The 15014-nt window shown below is 51.8% G+C and overlaps 2 protein-coding genes across 5 annotated transcripts in view; one reads left to right on the forward strand and one right to left on the reverse strand.

The window, feature by feature from the left end:
- c5 (complement component 5) overlaps positions 1-6274 on the reverse strand; it is a 223942-nt gene extending 217668 nt beyond the window's left edge. For both annotated transcript variants that reach the window (XM_072488563.1, XM_072488561.1), the window contains exon 1: positions 4619-6274. In XM_072488563.1, the coding sequence (XP_072344664.1) occupies positions 4619-4704 (86 nt within the window). In that variant the 5' untranslated portion in view covers positions 4705-6274. The remainder of the gene's footprint in view (positions 1-4618) is intronic.
- Positions 6275-6373: 99 nt separating this feature from the next.
- Positions 6374-15014, forward strand: part of cntrl (centriolin) — a 202457-nt gene continuing 193816 nt past the window's right edge. For 2 of the 3 annotated variants that reach the window (XM_072488558.1, XM_072488560.1), the window contains exon 1: positions 6374-6479. The gene's annotated coding sequence lies outside the window, so the exon portion shown is untranslated. Of the gene's footprint in view, positions 6480-6784; positions 6830-15014 lie in introns of all 3 variants that reach the window. The other variant, XM_072488559.1, reaches the window with a different exon arrangement.

Raw genomic sequence — 15014 nt, forward strand, 5'->3', positions numbered from 1 at the left:
TGTGCCCGCCCATGGCCTTGGAGGGGGAGATGGGTGTCCCAGAATCAGGGTCCGTCATGCTATCCCCTGGATCATGCCATCTCCTGGGGCTAACCCACACCGACCACTCATGACTCCCAATGACTGTAGGATCCTCTGGTCATGCGGCTGAAGGTGAATTGGGAATTGGCATTCGTAGTTAAGTGTATACTTCATAGCTCCCAAGTGGATTCCCATGGGTAGGCGTGCCATATAGCATGTGGGAGTTATTGCCTAGCATCCCAATCATGCTGTGATACCTGGACACTGTGCCTGAACACTGCAGGAAGCAACACCATGGATGCAGCAGCCAACATCTGAACACCCATCTGGGACTGGGCCCCAGCACCGGGGACATTTCCGCGACCAGAGGGTGGGTGTCCGGTGAGCAGGGACCCCCGCTGCAGCAGGGGGTACGTGGGCAGGTCATGTCAGATGGCAGGGGGTGTGAGGAGAGCAATGGAGGTCCCGGGGTGGAAGGCACCGATGGTGGCCAGTCTCACACCCTCTCCAAATCCTTACAGATATTACATGGAACAGAAGATATCTTGGACCCCGTGGAAGATGCCTTCGCGGTGCTGCTCGCAGGCCAGACACCAGAGAAGGCGGCGGTGGCAGCAGTGTTGACAGAAGCTCGAGGCTGAGGCCCCACCCTGCATCCTGAGGACCTGGCCACCCATCAAGCAAGGGAAGGACCGAGAGTGGGAGGCTGGCGATGGCCCAAGTTGTACTGGCGTCGCTGGTCTTTCGAATAGATGATGGACAGCATGAGCCGCAGGAGGCTCCGCCTGATCAAGGGGACGGTGAGGCATCTGTACCCTGTCCTTGGGGACTTGTCACCATGTGGAGGAGGATACCCACTCCCGATGGCCATCAAGGTCACAGCCCTGAACTTCTACTCCTGAGGGCTCGAGCGGGGACTTGTGTGGCATCTCACAAACTACATCCCTTAACTGCATCCGTGAGGTCACGGATGTCCTGTTCGCCCGGGCAGCAAACTATATAAACTTTGACATGGACCAGGCCCAACAGAATGCCTGGGCAGCAGGAATTTACGCCATTGCCAGGATGCTAAGGACCTTCCTCTCCCCACTTACTCCCCCCCGCACCCCCCCCCCCCCCCCAACCCTGTTCCATCCTCCCAGGGTCTGTGTAACATCACTCCAGGGCGAAAGGACCGTGTCATCGGATCACTCGCGAGGGCAGGGGAGTGATGATAACCCGCTGAGAACTGGTGCTCTTCAATCTATGCTATTTTCTGACCCCTGCCTGTCCACTGAGTGCTCACTCACACCCATCGCTTGCACGTGGTGTGCCCTGGGGGGAGCGGTGGTAAGAGGCAATCAGGATCTCCATGCCCGGGCAAGGAATGGTGCTCGGTTTGCATTGCGGAGGAAAGTACCAGAAGCGCAATATTTCTCGAGTGCAACGATTTTTAATGGTGTACATGTGTCCCCAACTGCTGTCTACCGGATCCTGTGGCCTTCGATGCCCTTGGCTGGTCTCCTCTGTGGGCGTTGGGGCCAGAGGGCTCCGGGCCACCCTGTTCCGGGTGTTGACTCTGAGACGTGCCACTGTCAGAGGGGTGGGTCTTACGCGAGCTGGTGGCTGCCATCGTAACTCCATAGGGTGGCTCGGGAATGGCAGCAGCGCCCCCTCCTCCTGGTCAGTGCCCAGAGGTTCCCCTTGGGCCGGAGGGGCAGCTGGAGCCCCGGCTTCTCCGCGTCATCTGGCTCTGCCAGCCTTGGCGGCTGCCCAATGTCTGCAGCACGGTGTCAATGCCCTCTGTGATACTCCTCAGTGACTGGGACATGCTCTGGAGCACCCCGTCAATGCCCACCTGCGACAGGGTCATGTTCCGCAGCGCCTCAGCTCTGACCACTTGAGTCTGGTACACCTCCCCCAGTGACCAAGAAGTGCGCTGGAGGGTCTCAACAATGTCCACTCAGCACTGGGATATGCTCCGCAGTGCCTCATCAAGGTCCAACCGGGACTGGGACACTTCCCCCAGCGACTGGGACATGCTGTCATAGCCTTCAGACTGAGCCACTTTATGCTGCCGACAGGTGTACCAGGCTCTCTACTGCAGTCGCCACCCTAGCGGTTTTGGCCTCGGTGACACGCATTGCCGGCGCCATCTCCTGTGTCTGTAGCCTCTGGGATTCGTCCAATTGGCTAAGGACCTGTTGCGAGTGTCACTGACATCCCCCTCTAAATTTCACGGCTGCACCCTAGCGTCTGCATCAGCTCTGGGTAAACCTGGTCCAGAGGTTCAACATCTGATTGGGACCCAACTGAGTCCTGGCATCCAGCAGTCCTCCAACTGCTGTATTGCCTGGGCTTTCCTACTTCCGCCTGACGTGCAACGGCAACTAGAATGTACCCTAGAAGCCTGTCCACTAGTCCCCCACAAGTATTGGGGCACTCCCCTCCTTTAAAATGTCCCTTAAAACCCATCCCATTGACCAAACATTTGTTCACCTGTCCTCATTGGTCCTCTAAATCAGTTGTAAATTTTGTTTGATAATGTTCCTGTGAAATGCTTTGGGACGTTTTGTTATGTTATAAATACTGTATTATACAATTTTTTTATTGTACCGCTCACTACAGCAGGTTTTTTTTTCCAGTAACAATATTGTTCATACTCTTTCAGATTTTCAACCATTGAGCAGTTCTTCTAGATAAATCCTGTTTATGTTTAGGGAGTTCTAATTTGTTTCATAGAAAACATAGAAAATACAGCACAGAACAGGCCCTTCGGCCCACGATGTTGTGCCGAACCTTTGTCCTAGATTAATCATAGATTATCATTGAATTTACAGTGCAGAAGGAGGCCATTCGGCCCTTTGAGTCTGCACCGGCTCTTGGAAAGAGCACCCTACCCAAACTCAACACCTTCACCCAACACCAAGGGCAATTTGGACATTAAGGGCAATTTATCATTGGCCAATTCACCTAACCTGCACATCTTTGGATTGTGGGAGGAAACCGGAGCACCCGGAGGAAACCCACGCAGACACGGGGAGGACGTGCAGACTCCGCACAGTCAGTGACCCAAGCCGGAATCGAACCTGGGACCCTGGAGCTGTGAAGCAATTGTGCTATCCACAATGCTACCGTGCTGCCCTTGAGAACAAATAAATCTACACTATATCATTTAACCGTAATCCATGTACCTATCCAATAGCTGCTTGAAGGTCCCTAATGTTTCCGACTCAACTACTTCCACAGGCAGTGCATTCCATGCCCCCACTACTCTCTGGGTAAAGAACCTACCTCTGATATCCCTCCTATATCTTCCATCTTTCACCTTAAATTTATGTCCCCTTGTAATGGTTTGTTCCACCCGGGGAAAAAGTCTCTGACTGTCTACTCTATCTATTCCCCTGATCATCTTATAAACCTCTATCAAGTCGCCCCTCAACCTTCTCCGTTCTAATGAGAAAAGGCCTAGCACCCTCAACCTTTCCTCGTAAGACCTACTCTCCATTCCAGGCAACATCCTGGTAAATCTTCTTTGCACCTTTTCCAAAGCTTCCACATCCTTCCTAAAATGAGGCGACCAGAACTGTACACAGTACTCCAAATGTGGCCTTACCAAAGTTTTGTACAGCTGCATCATCACCTCACGGCTCTTAAATTCAATCCCTCTGTTAATGAACGCGAGCACACCATAGGCCTTCTTCACAGCTCTATCCACTTGAGTGGCAACTTTCAAAGATGTATGAACATAGACCCCAAGATCTCTCTGCTCCTCCACATTGCCAAGAACTCTACCGTTAACCCTGTATTCCGCATTCATATTTGTCCTTCCAAAATGGACAACCTCACACTTTTCAGGGTTAAACTCCATCTGCCACTTCTCAGCCCAGCTCTGCATCCTATCTATGTCTCTTTGCAGCCGACAACAGCCCTCCTTACTATCCACAACTCCACCAATCTTCGTATCATCTGCAAATTTACTGACCCACCCTTCAACTCCCTCATCCAAGTCATTAATGAAAATCACAAACAGCAGAGGACCCAGAACTGATCCCTGCAGTACGCCACTGGTAACTGGGATCCAGGCTGAATATTTGCCATCCACCACCACTCTCTGACTTCTATCGGTTAGCCAGTTCGTTATCCAACTGGCCAAATTTCCCACTATCCCATGCCTCCTTACTTTCTGCAGAAACCTACCATGGGGAACTTTATCAAATGCCTTACTAAAATCCATGTACACTACATCCACTGCTTTACCTTCATCCACATGCTTGGTCACCTCCTCAAAGAATTCAATAAGATTTGTAAGGCAAGACCTACCCCTCACAAATCCGTGCTGACTATCCCTAATCAAGCAGTGTCTTTCCAGATGCTCAGAAATCCTATCCTTCAGTACCCTTTCCATTACTTTGCCTACCACCGAAGTAAGACTAACTGGCCTGTAATTCCCAGGGTTATCCCTAGTCCCTTTTTTGAACAGGGGCACGACATTCGCCACTCTCCAATCCCCTGGTACCACCCCTGTTGACAGTGAGGACGAAAAGATCATTGCCAACGGCTCTGTTGTAGTTTATTTCCGGTCATTTTTTACAAAAAGTACATTTCCATTTCTTACATATGTTTGAATTGGATTGAAGACATATTTGTAGCTATTTTAAATTTCCATAGATCTCTGGTGATGAAGTCAGATAGGAGAAACATTTTTGCAGTTCCCAAACTTTGTTTCTCCCTCCACACATGCTGCCAGACCTGCTGAATTTTTCCACCACTTTGTTTTTATCTCAGATCTCCAGCGTCTACAGTATTTTGCTTTTATCTTCAGATGGTATCCTTCATGAAATAAATTTGGCAATAGATCTGTGGTAATCCCCATGTGGGATATACATTTAGTTCTAAATCAACCCAGAATAGTTAATTTTGATTCAATAATTTTTTAATATTAAAATCAATACTTTTGGTGTCTCTGGTTTAGGCTCATTGAGACCCAGGTGTTTTGCATTAACCAGCATCATCTATTTAACCTAGATTCCTTCTGAACATGATCTCTGAATTCCTTGAATTAGTTTGACCATCTGTTTAATCTCCATTTATTCTTCCACACTTGAAAGTGGTTTGCATTGTTGATGTCCACAGAGCATAACAATATTCAACATTCTTGACTTCCAAACTTCTTGCCAAATTGGAGCCTCTGATTTTTAGACTGCCGCTTTTATACTGACCACCATCTATCTGACAAGGGTTCAGAAGGTTGTTCATAAAGTCAGTTGAATGGGTGGGAGCCTTGTAATTGACAAGAAATGCAGTGCAGTCATGAACCAGTAAGTCTATATTTTCATTAATCATTATTATGCTATTGACCTGGCAGCCACAGACTAACTAATATTTATTCAGATGGACTGTCTAGGAGGACAGAGCCTCAGGACTACTGCAAAGGGCTCCCTTAACCTCCGAGATAATACTCTGTTATGCTCTAGGATTGTGTTGAGAATCATGAATGCACACATTGAGCAGGATTCTCCAGTCCCCCAACTGTATGTTTGTCGGCGGTGCGCCGTTCACTGGTGGTGGCATTCTCTCTTCCCGGTGCTTGTCAATGGGATTTCCCATTAAAGCCACCCCACGCTGCCAGGAAACCCACGGGTGGGGGTGCGATGTTGGCAGAAAAGGCCAGTCTCAACAACCAGAGAATTCCAGCATTGTCTACCTTGTACTATCTTTTCATTTTTCAAATTATTGCCCCCCTCCCCCCTTCGGAGACCAAAATTCCTCCCAATCGTCATCCTTGCCACATTTGATTTTGTGCCTGGTTTTGTCCATTCAAACCATTTCTGTTTATAGGGAGAGGTTGGCTGGCATTTGTAAGGAACATAGATGTCACCACTTGGATGTCTAGGTCCTTGCTTTGTCCTGTCGTTGTGACATCTCAAAATGGGCAATTTGCCCAGAATGGGATCCTGCTCTGTCCAACTCACGGATGTGAAAGGTCTCAGGAAAAGATCCCCTCAACTTCTCGTTCCTTTTCACGTCTACCCCCGGTGAGTGCGTTTCCACGATTAATCAATTAATCCTTGGGTCCCTAATTTAGTCTCCCTTGTGTTTTTGCCACTCTGTGCTTGATGGATGATGACATGTTTTCTTGCTGGCGAAATTCCTTGCTTCAATTCCTCCTGCTTTAAGCATCCTGCGCAAAAATGTGTTTTTTTTTCTCCACCTCACAGGTTCTGGAGATAATCTCAAGTCGAGTTGCCTCCCCCTTCCCCTTCTGCGGAGTCTGCTTTGGTTGGACGCTGACCAATTCGATGTACAAGGGCGGTTGGTGCTCGCTCCTTTAAACGGCGGAAGGAAGAAGCGCGCGTCAGTCGCGCGCCTCCCGCCCTCCACAAACAAACATGGCGTCGCCCAACGGCCGCACTTCCTGTTGTGTGCCTCACCTCAACCTTAGCCTCTGAATGGACTCCCGACCGAATCCAGCAGAGGTACATTTGCAGTCGGGAAAGAGAGAGAGAGAGAGACTCAAAAGCAGAATTGGCTGTTTTTCTTTCTAAATTAATCTTAATTCTTATGTATCTGCGCATCAGAATCTAATCTATTAAAGTCCGGGGGAGTGGGGAGGGAGAACGGTTACCATGTCAACGGAAAGCCAACACACAAACTCTGAAAAGCCTTCAACCTGCACACGCAGGTTGCGAGATTAAACTTTCCGGAGTCTGTTTCAAAAGTAATAATCTAAATTGATCTCATTCTCTCCCCCCCCCCCCCCCCCCCCCGATTGTGGAAACAGGAGAGCAGCGTCCTTAATTGGTGACAAATATCCGAATTCCGATAGGTATGTTACTTCTTCCTTGGGCAATGGGAAAAGATTGGATAATTTCAACTAAATTAATAGCAACTAATTAAAACGTTACGAGCTCTGTATTCGGTAATTTACCCCCCACCCCCCGCATTGTATTTTGTACAACACCGACTTCAAAGCTGGGCAGTGATGTTGCTGTCAAGAGCGGGCAGCTATTAGGAATGCGATTATGATCAAGAATTTGAGAAAGCTCATTTAAATACGTCGAGCTTGATCTATTCTTAAGAATCTATGCCCTAGGGGGCATAGGTTTAAGGTGAGAGGGGCAAGGTTTAGAGTAGATGTACGAGGCAAGTTTTTTACGCAGAGGGTAGTGGGTGCCTGGAACTCACTACCGGAGGAGGTAGTTGAAGCAGGGACGATAGAGACATTTAAGGGGCATCTTGACAAATATATGAATAGGATGGGAATAGAAGGATACGGACCCAGGAAGTGTAGAAGATTGTAGTTTAGTCGGGCAGTATGGTCGGCACGGGCTTGGAGGGCCGAAGGGCCTGTTCCTGTGCTGTACATTTCTTTATTCTTTGTTCTTTGTAATCAAACGAGGTTGCATATTCAGAATCAATTTTGGCAACTATGCGGTGTTAACTATCGGTTCTAGCTTATTTGTCTGCTGCTGTATACGGTACAGCCATTACTTCCTATTTTAAGTGTTGTATTCTGACCCAGTAACTTGAAATTCGAAATCGATTTGTGCAAATTATTACAAGCAGACATTTGCTGAACAAATTATGTTGGATTAGTTCGATGGGGGCATGAGTGACAGGAAACTCTTAATGTTTCATCAGAACTGCGAAATTAACAGAGATGTAACCGGTTTTAAGCAAGTTAGGAAATTGGTAAAGGGTGGGATACTCCGTCCAGCGATGCTGGAATTGCGAAGCATGGTCGGACGGAGAATTGTGTGACAGCCGAAAATCGCGGCTGGTGCCGGCGGCCAACGGAATACCATGCTCTGGTGCCTTGACATTGGTGTGAATGCGTTCTAAGCTGCATGTACACTAAATGCATATCATTAACTGGACTATTCCAGTGTTCTCCAGGGCTCCCACGATGCTCCGCTTCGCCAGGGGGAATTACTGATGGCGAGGTTCACTTGTGGTTTTAAAAATTGGGCAACAGGTGCAATGGCTGCTGAGGGAGAGAGTGGAGTGGAGGGGGACATGCAGGGGAGGGGGACATGCAGGGGCTGCAGTGCAGGCCAGGGCTACCGTGTGGCCCATTGGGCCTGGTTGGGCACAGGGGTACGCATCATGTTAACGTGTCTGCCTTTCACTCCTACAGACAATAGATTTTGGAATCCAACCAGGAATGGTTGGCATCTGCCTCGCCATCGCAGCCCTGGGTGATGCACTCAGGTGATATAAGCAAGAGCTGCTAGGGGAGGGCCGTGCAGCAGTGAAGCTTGCCCCAGAAGAACAGCAGCCAGCCGGTGAGGATGGAGAGCCGGCCGCTCAACAGGCCGAGGAGGAGGTGGGAAGGAGACACCGCATTGGCCTCCTGTGTACTGGGAGTGTCTGTCCTTTGAGGACCTATCGGACCGGGTATGTCGTGGAAGACTCTGGCTGAGCAGGGGGACCGTATGGCATATCTGCCGGATCATGGCGCACCTGGAACCGCAGAGATATAATGGGGGGGGGGGTCACTGGCTCCCGGTGGCCGTCGAGGTGATGGTCACACTGAACCTCTTCGCCACAGGGTCCTTTCAGGTGCTGAGTGGGGACCTGCTAGGGATGTCACCGACCTCGGTGCACAGATGCATCCGTGCCATCATGGAGACCCTATATGCCCGATCGGCGCAATATATCAGCTTCAATGTGGACCAGGTTGCCCAGGCAGTGGGGTTTGCTACCATCGCTGAGATACCCCAGGTCCAGGGGGTGATCGACGGGACGCATATCCCCCTACGAGCACCGGCGCATGAGGGAGTGGCCTTCACGAACCGAAAGGGGTTCCACTCCATGAACATGCAGGTGGTATATGACCATGAGATGTATATCATGCACGTTTGCTTCATGAACCGAAAGGGGTTCCACTCCATGAACATGCAGGTGGTATATGACCATGAGATGTATATCATGCACGTTTGCTTCACGAACCGAAAGGGGTTCCACTCCATGAACATGCAGGTGGTATATGACCATGAGATGTATATCATGCACGTTTGCACCTGATACCTGGATAGCATGCACGACGCCTTCATCCTAGCACACTCAGCGGTTTCCGACACCTTCGAGGCGCATCCTCTGGTGAGGGATTGATTGTTGGGGGACAGGTGCTATCCGCTGCGATCGTGGCTGGAGCAATCTGGAGGGGCCCTCCAGTATAGCGCCAGGAGAGTCTTCCACATCTTGGTGCCGTGCTACATCCACCGCAACATTGCACTGCAGAGGGGTGATGTGCTGGAGGAGGAGGATGGACGTCAGGCTTTGTCCAGGAGGATGTGGAGGAGGGCCAGGAGCGATCTGCCTGGACTGTACGCAGAACAATACTTTTCGCTGTACCTTGGTACACGTGACAAATCTAAATGGGCAGGGCATGGAGCCTGGACAGGCACAGGAGGTCGCACGACATGTTCACCAGGGCTGCTGCGCAAGGGACGCTCTAATTGCTTACAGGTTCAAAGACTAGGGCGCCTAGTCGACGGCGGCATGGACATCCTGTCGCACCCACTCCCATGTTCACCCTTCCTTCACCAACACACCCTGTACTCACACCCCCTCTGTGATTCCTATCTGCCTTTCTGCCAACCCAGGGCCTGCACCCTGTAGTATCAGTGGGTCTGGTCCATGGGATGGAAGATGCTGATGACCTGCTCTGCAATGAGGTTTGGTACTCCTCATCGTTTGACAATGTTTGACTCCTGCCCATGCTAGCATTTTTCGTTGTCTGCATGGGTGATCCCTGCATGCAAGCTGGCTATTCCAACATGCGTCCCACCAAACCCTTGAGGTGGCGGAGATGGGCATGGGGTGTTTGGGACGGGAGTGGGTGGAGAGGGAGGGGTCAGGGTGGGGCCGGGTACTGGAGCCATGTGTGGCGGCAGACCTGGGAGTGCTCACCTCCAATAGCCGCCCTTCTCCCCAACACCTCTGCTGCCAGCCCAACCCATCCCTCAACCTTCTGACAGAGCACCAAGGCAGGATGAAACGTTTATGAACAGGTATTTGTTGTGATAAAGTGAACATGTTTCTACAGGTTTGTACCCTAGCCCGTAATGCTATCCTGTGTGCTGCACCTGTGCCAATGTAACTGGTACATTCCTGGCCTTATGGCCCTAACGTTCCGTCAAGGTGGTTTCCCAGGCAGTAAATCAGGGGTGAAGGCAGCCTGCTGCGATTCCCGCCCAGTGACCTTGGTCCCCATTTGGCGGCTGCCCTCTGTAGCGACCGGGCCTAGACAGGCCCGCCAGTGTCTCAGGCGTCCCAGGTGACTTGAAGCCACTCTGTTCTGCCCGCTGCCCATCGGATGCACCAGTGACAGGGGGGTGGGGGGAGTCTGAGGCGCTGTGGTGTTCCAGAACCTCCCCTGTGGGAGTCACTGGTAATGGGCCCCACCACCTCCTCTTCCCTTGAGGCGCCCAATGGCCCCCGGTCTACTCCTTATGATGGGGGTGGGGCTGGAGTGAGCACCGGGGGCTCCCTGCCACCTGGCACTGCCAATCCTGGAGGCCGGCTCTTGTCTCGACCAGGGTCTCAACGCTCCCGGCCAATGGAGCACAGGGACAGTGTCATGTCTCTCTTTGACTGGCTCAGCGGCCGAGCAATGCTGTCGAAGACTGCAGCCATGACCCATTGTTTACTGGACGAAGCTCTGGAGCCCCGCTACAATACCCAGATGGCCCTGATAAATGGCTGCCTGTGACAGGGCCACCCTGTCAAGTGCCTCAGCCACTGCCCGCACAGTACTCCAGGCCTTGGACATGACCCATGGCCAATACCTTCACCCCCCTTGAAGACAGCTGTGATGGAAAGTCAGCGTCATCCTCAGACTGGTGCATCGGAATGTCGCAGAGCTCACTCCAGTTTGGGGGCTTGCGTTGCTGTCCTGAGGTTGGGACGGGTGGCACCAGATGGGCCCACCTCACCACCAAGCGATACACCAAGACATGATGCGTGGTTGGATTGTGGGTGAGGGTGGAGGTGGGGTGGTGTGGAGGTGGGGTGCGAGAGTGTGGAGCAGGGGTGCGAGAGTGTGGAGCAGGGGTCCTCCTGGGGGGCGGAAGTGGGTTGCTGAGGTGGAAGGGACGTGGCGTGCTGGGACGTGGGGTGCTGAGGTGGAGGTGGTTGGGTGCTGGGGTGGGGGGATGATGTGCAGGTTTGGAGGGGGTGGGGTGAGGTAGGGAGGTGGAGGGATTGTATTGAGGTGCTCGGTTGGAAGGGGGGGGGGATGGTGTCATGTGCCAAAGGGACACCGCAACTCAGCGGGCATTCATTTTCATGATGCCAACATCCACTTCGGTGACTGCCCGCCATGGCGGGCGGTATGGGTGTAGGCATGTGGTGCAGCAGAGTGGGGTCCGAGCAAACTGCCCGCGGGATGGGGTTCGGTCGCCCTCTGGGTGGGGGAGGGGTATGGGTACAGGTATGTGGGATAGGGGTTGGGGACAGGGGCACAGTGCTGGTTAGTCACCCTGGCTGCCCTGAGGAGGCAGTGTAGCTTTTTCCGGCCCTGCTGGCTGGTCCTGGAAGTGGAGCCCACGGTACTCAAGGCCTCTACTACCTGTGCCCAGGCCCAATGTAGGGCGACGTGCAGCAGCCTCTTTCCCACCTGGGGAATAGGGTGCCCGCCTCTCCCCTATGGCATCCAGCAGGGTCTCGAGCTCTGCATCTGTAAAAAGGGGCGCACTTTCGTGGTCGTAGAACAGTCCCGGCGTCAGCATTTAGCCACTGAAATGGGGAATCCGGCCCAAGGTCTTTGATAGGGTGTATGACAGAAGTGATTAAATATCAAACCTAAAGCAACGCGCTGGATTCCCCAGCCCCATGTTTCTCGGCTGCGTACCATTCCCTGGTGACGGGACTCACTACTACCACTGCTATTAATGTGATTTCTCATTGAAGCCAACCTTTACCGTGGGGATGCGCTGCCGGCAGGAACAGTAAATCGCAATGGCTGGAGAATTTCACCCAGTGTAAGGGAAAGGTATTGGTGTTACAACCCCCTACAGGGACAGGACTTGTATAACATCCGATTCCCTTCCTACACCTCTGAGTATGGGCTACCCAGATGACCAGGGGGCGGAACTTCCTCCCAATTGAGGGAGCTCCCCACAGGATATAAACCTCGCCCTGGAAGCAGTTTGAAGAAAGTGAGCCTGCAGGGAGTGGAGAGGAATGATTGTTGTGACCAGTGTGGAATAAAGAGAGTTGTACGCTGTCAGCCTGGCTTATTGTGGAGTCTTTGCCTCTGTTTACAACACGGGCGACGAGGATCGAGTTGAGCTACCGTAGGCGGCAAGTGCTATGAACCCAGGGCGTATTCAACTACCTCAGGAGGCTGCTCTCCTGCCGGCAGCCATGGTACACATAGGTAAACTCGAACGTTTTAACGCCGACTCGGACGGTTGGGCCCAGTATGTCGAAAGACTTCAGCTTTTTTTTCACACACATGCCATCACCAATGCCGAGCGACAGACCGTCACGTTACTGATCAAAGCTGGCAGACAAACGTATGCACTGATATGGAACCTGACCTCCCGGACAGGCCGGACTGATTGCCGTTTGCCATGCTTATTTACCGGATGGGCCATCACCTAAATCCACAGCCCCCGATTATGGGCCAATGGTACCACTTCCACACTGCTTCATAGACATCGGTGGAGTCCACATGGGGAATACTTGGTGTGCTTACGGGGACTTGCTGCCCCCTGAGAGTTCGGAGCTGCTCTGGCTGAATCACTGGGATAATTTTGCTTGCGGACTTCAGCGGAAGCTGCTAATTAAGACACCTCATGACAGGGCCGTCAACATAGTGATCATCTAGGAAAGTGTTGACCGCGGGCTCCCAAGAACTCCAGGGCCTGGCGGTCCTGAACATTGGGTATTGTCAAGACCGCCAGCCGATTATTGGGCGGAAGTCACCGCAGATCCTGCAACCCCCGCCACGACTCACCCAGGAGCAACCATGGAGCTTCCCCGACTTAGCGTTCCCGGATGGTGAGCCCCAGTATCGAGCGGGATACCAAGGCCAGGAACGAGGCTCTGAACGATCACGTGAGGGCGCTGTTCCCCGGCAAAGGACCAGTCGCTATTTCCCCCCAAGAGGCCGCACGCATTTCCTGGAGGACTTGGAAGCTGAGGAACCAACCCTGTCACTGCACTGTGTGACTGACCACAGAACGGCACCTATTCAAGTGACACCTGCTAAACGGACACCCACCGAAATGGAACTGGACAATGGAGCGGCGGTTTCGGTCGTCCGTTTTCTCACATTTACTGCCATCCGGGCAGGTCTTCAACCGCTGGAGCTTTTCCTGACTGGCCGCGTATTCCGGGGAGCCCTTAGACATTGAGGGCTCTGCCCACATGCCTGTGGCATACAGAGGCCAGCCTACCGCGCGTGGTAGTCTGGGGAAATGGGCCCAGCCTATTGGGGCGCGATTGGCTGCGTCAGGCATGTTTGGATTGGCATCACCTGTGCCAGATGTACCTCTGTGGACCGGATGGAGTGCTGTCCAAATTTCATTCGGTTTTCGCCGAAGGCCTCGGGACCATTACAGGAGCAATGACCACGGTAAATGTGGAAGAGAACGCCCAGCCCTGATATTTCCGTGCCCGCCCTGTGCTGTACACCATTCGCGCCAAGGTAGACCAGGAATTGGACCGTTTGGAGCAGCTGGGTATTATTCACCCCGTCCTCTATGCCAATTGGACTGCACCTGTAGTCCCCATGTTGAAGCCGGACAGGTCAGAAAAGCTCTGTGAGGACTATAAAATGAGTGTAAACCGGGTATCCTGCCTTGACCCGAGGAAAAACGTTCACTAAACTGGACATGAATCATGCGTACTTGTAGCTGGTGCTCGAGTCAAGTTCCCGAAAATATGTGACGATCAATACCCATCGGGATATTGTTCTAGTATATGCCGTTGCCATTCGTAGTCTCCTTGGCTTGTGTGCTATTTCAGAGGGTTGTGGGGAATATTTTGCTAGGTGGCCGTCTATCTGGACGACGTTCTCATCACTGGGACCTCGAATCAGGAACACATGGAGACTTGAGCGGTTTGCTTGGGCCGGAGTCTGCTTCCGGAGGGAGAAGTGTGTTTTCCACGTGCCAGAGGTCTCATATCTTGGCTATTAAGTGGACAGCAGGGGCCTCCATTCCGCATACCTCATGACCAAATGCAGTTTCGCTCTTTCCTAGGCCTGGTGATCTACTGTGGAAGGAATGTTTTGATGGCCTTGGAAGGTTGAAAGAGTGACAGTTGTTACATTAACTGTGCTTGTACCGCATGTACAGAAAGATGCAATGCGAAGGGGGAGAGGTGTTGGGATGATTATGGGATAGGCCAGGTTCTGAGGAATGCTCCCTTTCAAATGCAGAGAAAGGAAGGGAAGGGGAAGATGACTGATAGTGGCATTGTATTTTAAATGCAGAATGATCCTTTGAATGTGGAGGTTGGTGGGATAGAAGATAAGGATTGGGAAAGGAGGATAAGTGCAAATAGAAGTGCAGGAAACCGGATGAATATGGTTCAAAGTCCTTGTCACCAACAGTGAAAGCAATCTTCAATTGAGGGGAAAGGGAAACTTATTGAAGGTGTCATCGCTGGAACAGATCTGACAGAGAAACTGGGAAAATGGAAGACATCGTCATGGTAGTTGTGACTTGTAATGAATATTGTTTGATCGCTTATCCCAGAAATGAAGGAACGGAAGAATTCAAGCCGGATCATCTGAAGGCGAAGGAAGGGTGGAAATTAATTTGATTAGCTTTTTCTTTAGCTCTCACCTTTATTCTTCCTTGTGTCTTCAATCTGTTTTCTCTGCACATTTTCCTGTGTATTAGGCATTGAGGGGGGAAAAAAGTGAAAAAGTGAGGGCATGATTCTCCGGCCGCGTTGCGCTTGACCCCCAGGAGAGGCCTGCCGCGGGTCTCACCGACCGCCTCCATCCAAGTCCCACGAGGCGTCGGAATCTGAAATCCGTTCAAAAGTGG

This window comes from Scyliorhinus torazame, chromosome 22 (assembly GCF_047496885.1).
Source record: "Scyliorhinus torazame isolate Kashiwa2021f chromosome 22, sScyTor2.1, whole genome shotgun sequence".
Taxonomy (NCBI): Eukaryota; Metazoa; Chordata; class Chondrichthyes; order Carcharhiniformes; family Scyliorhinidae; genus Scyliorhinus; species Scyliorhinus torazame.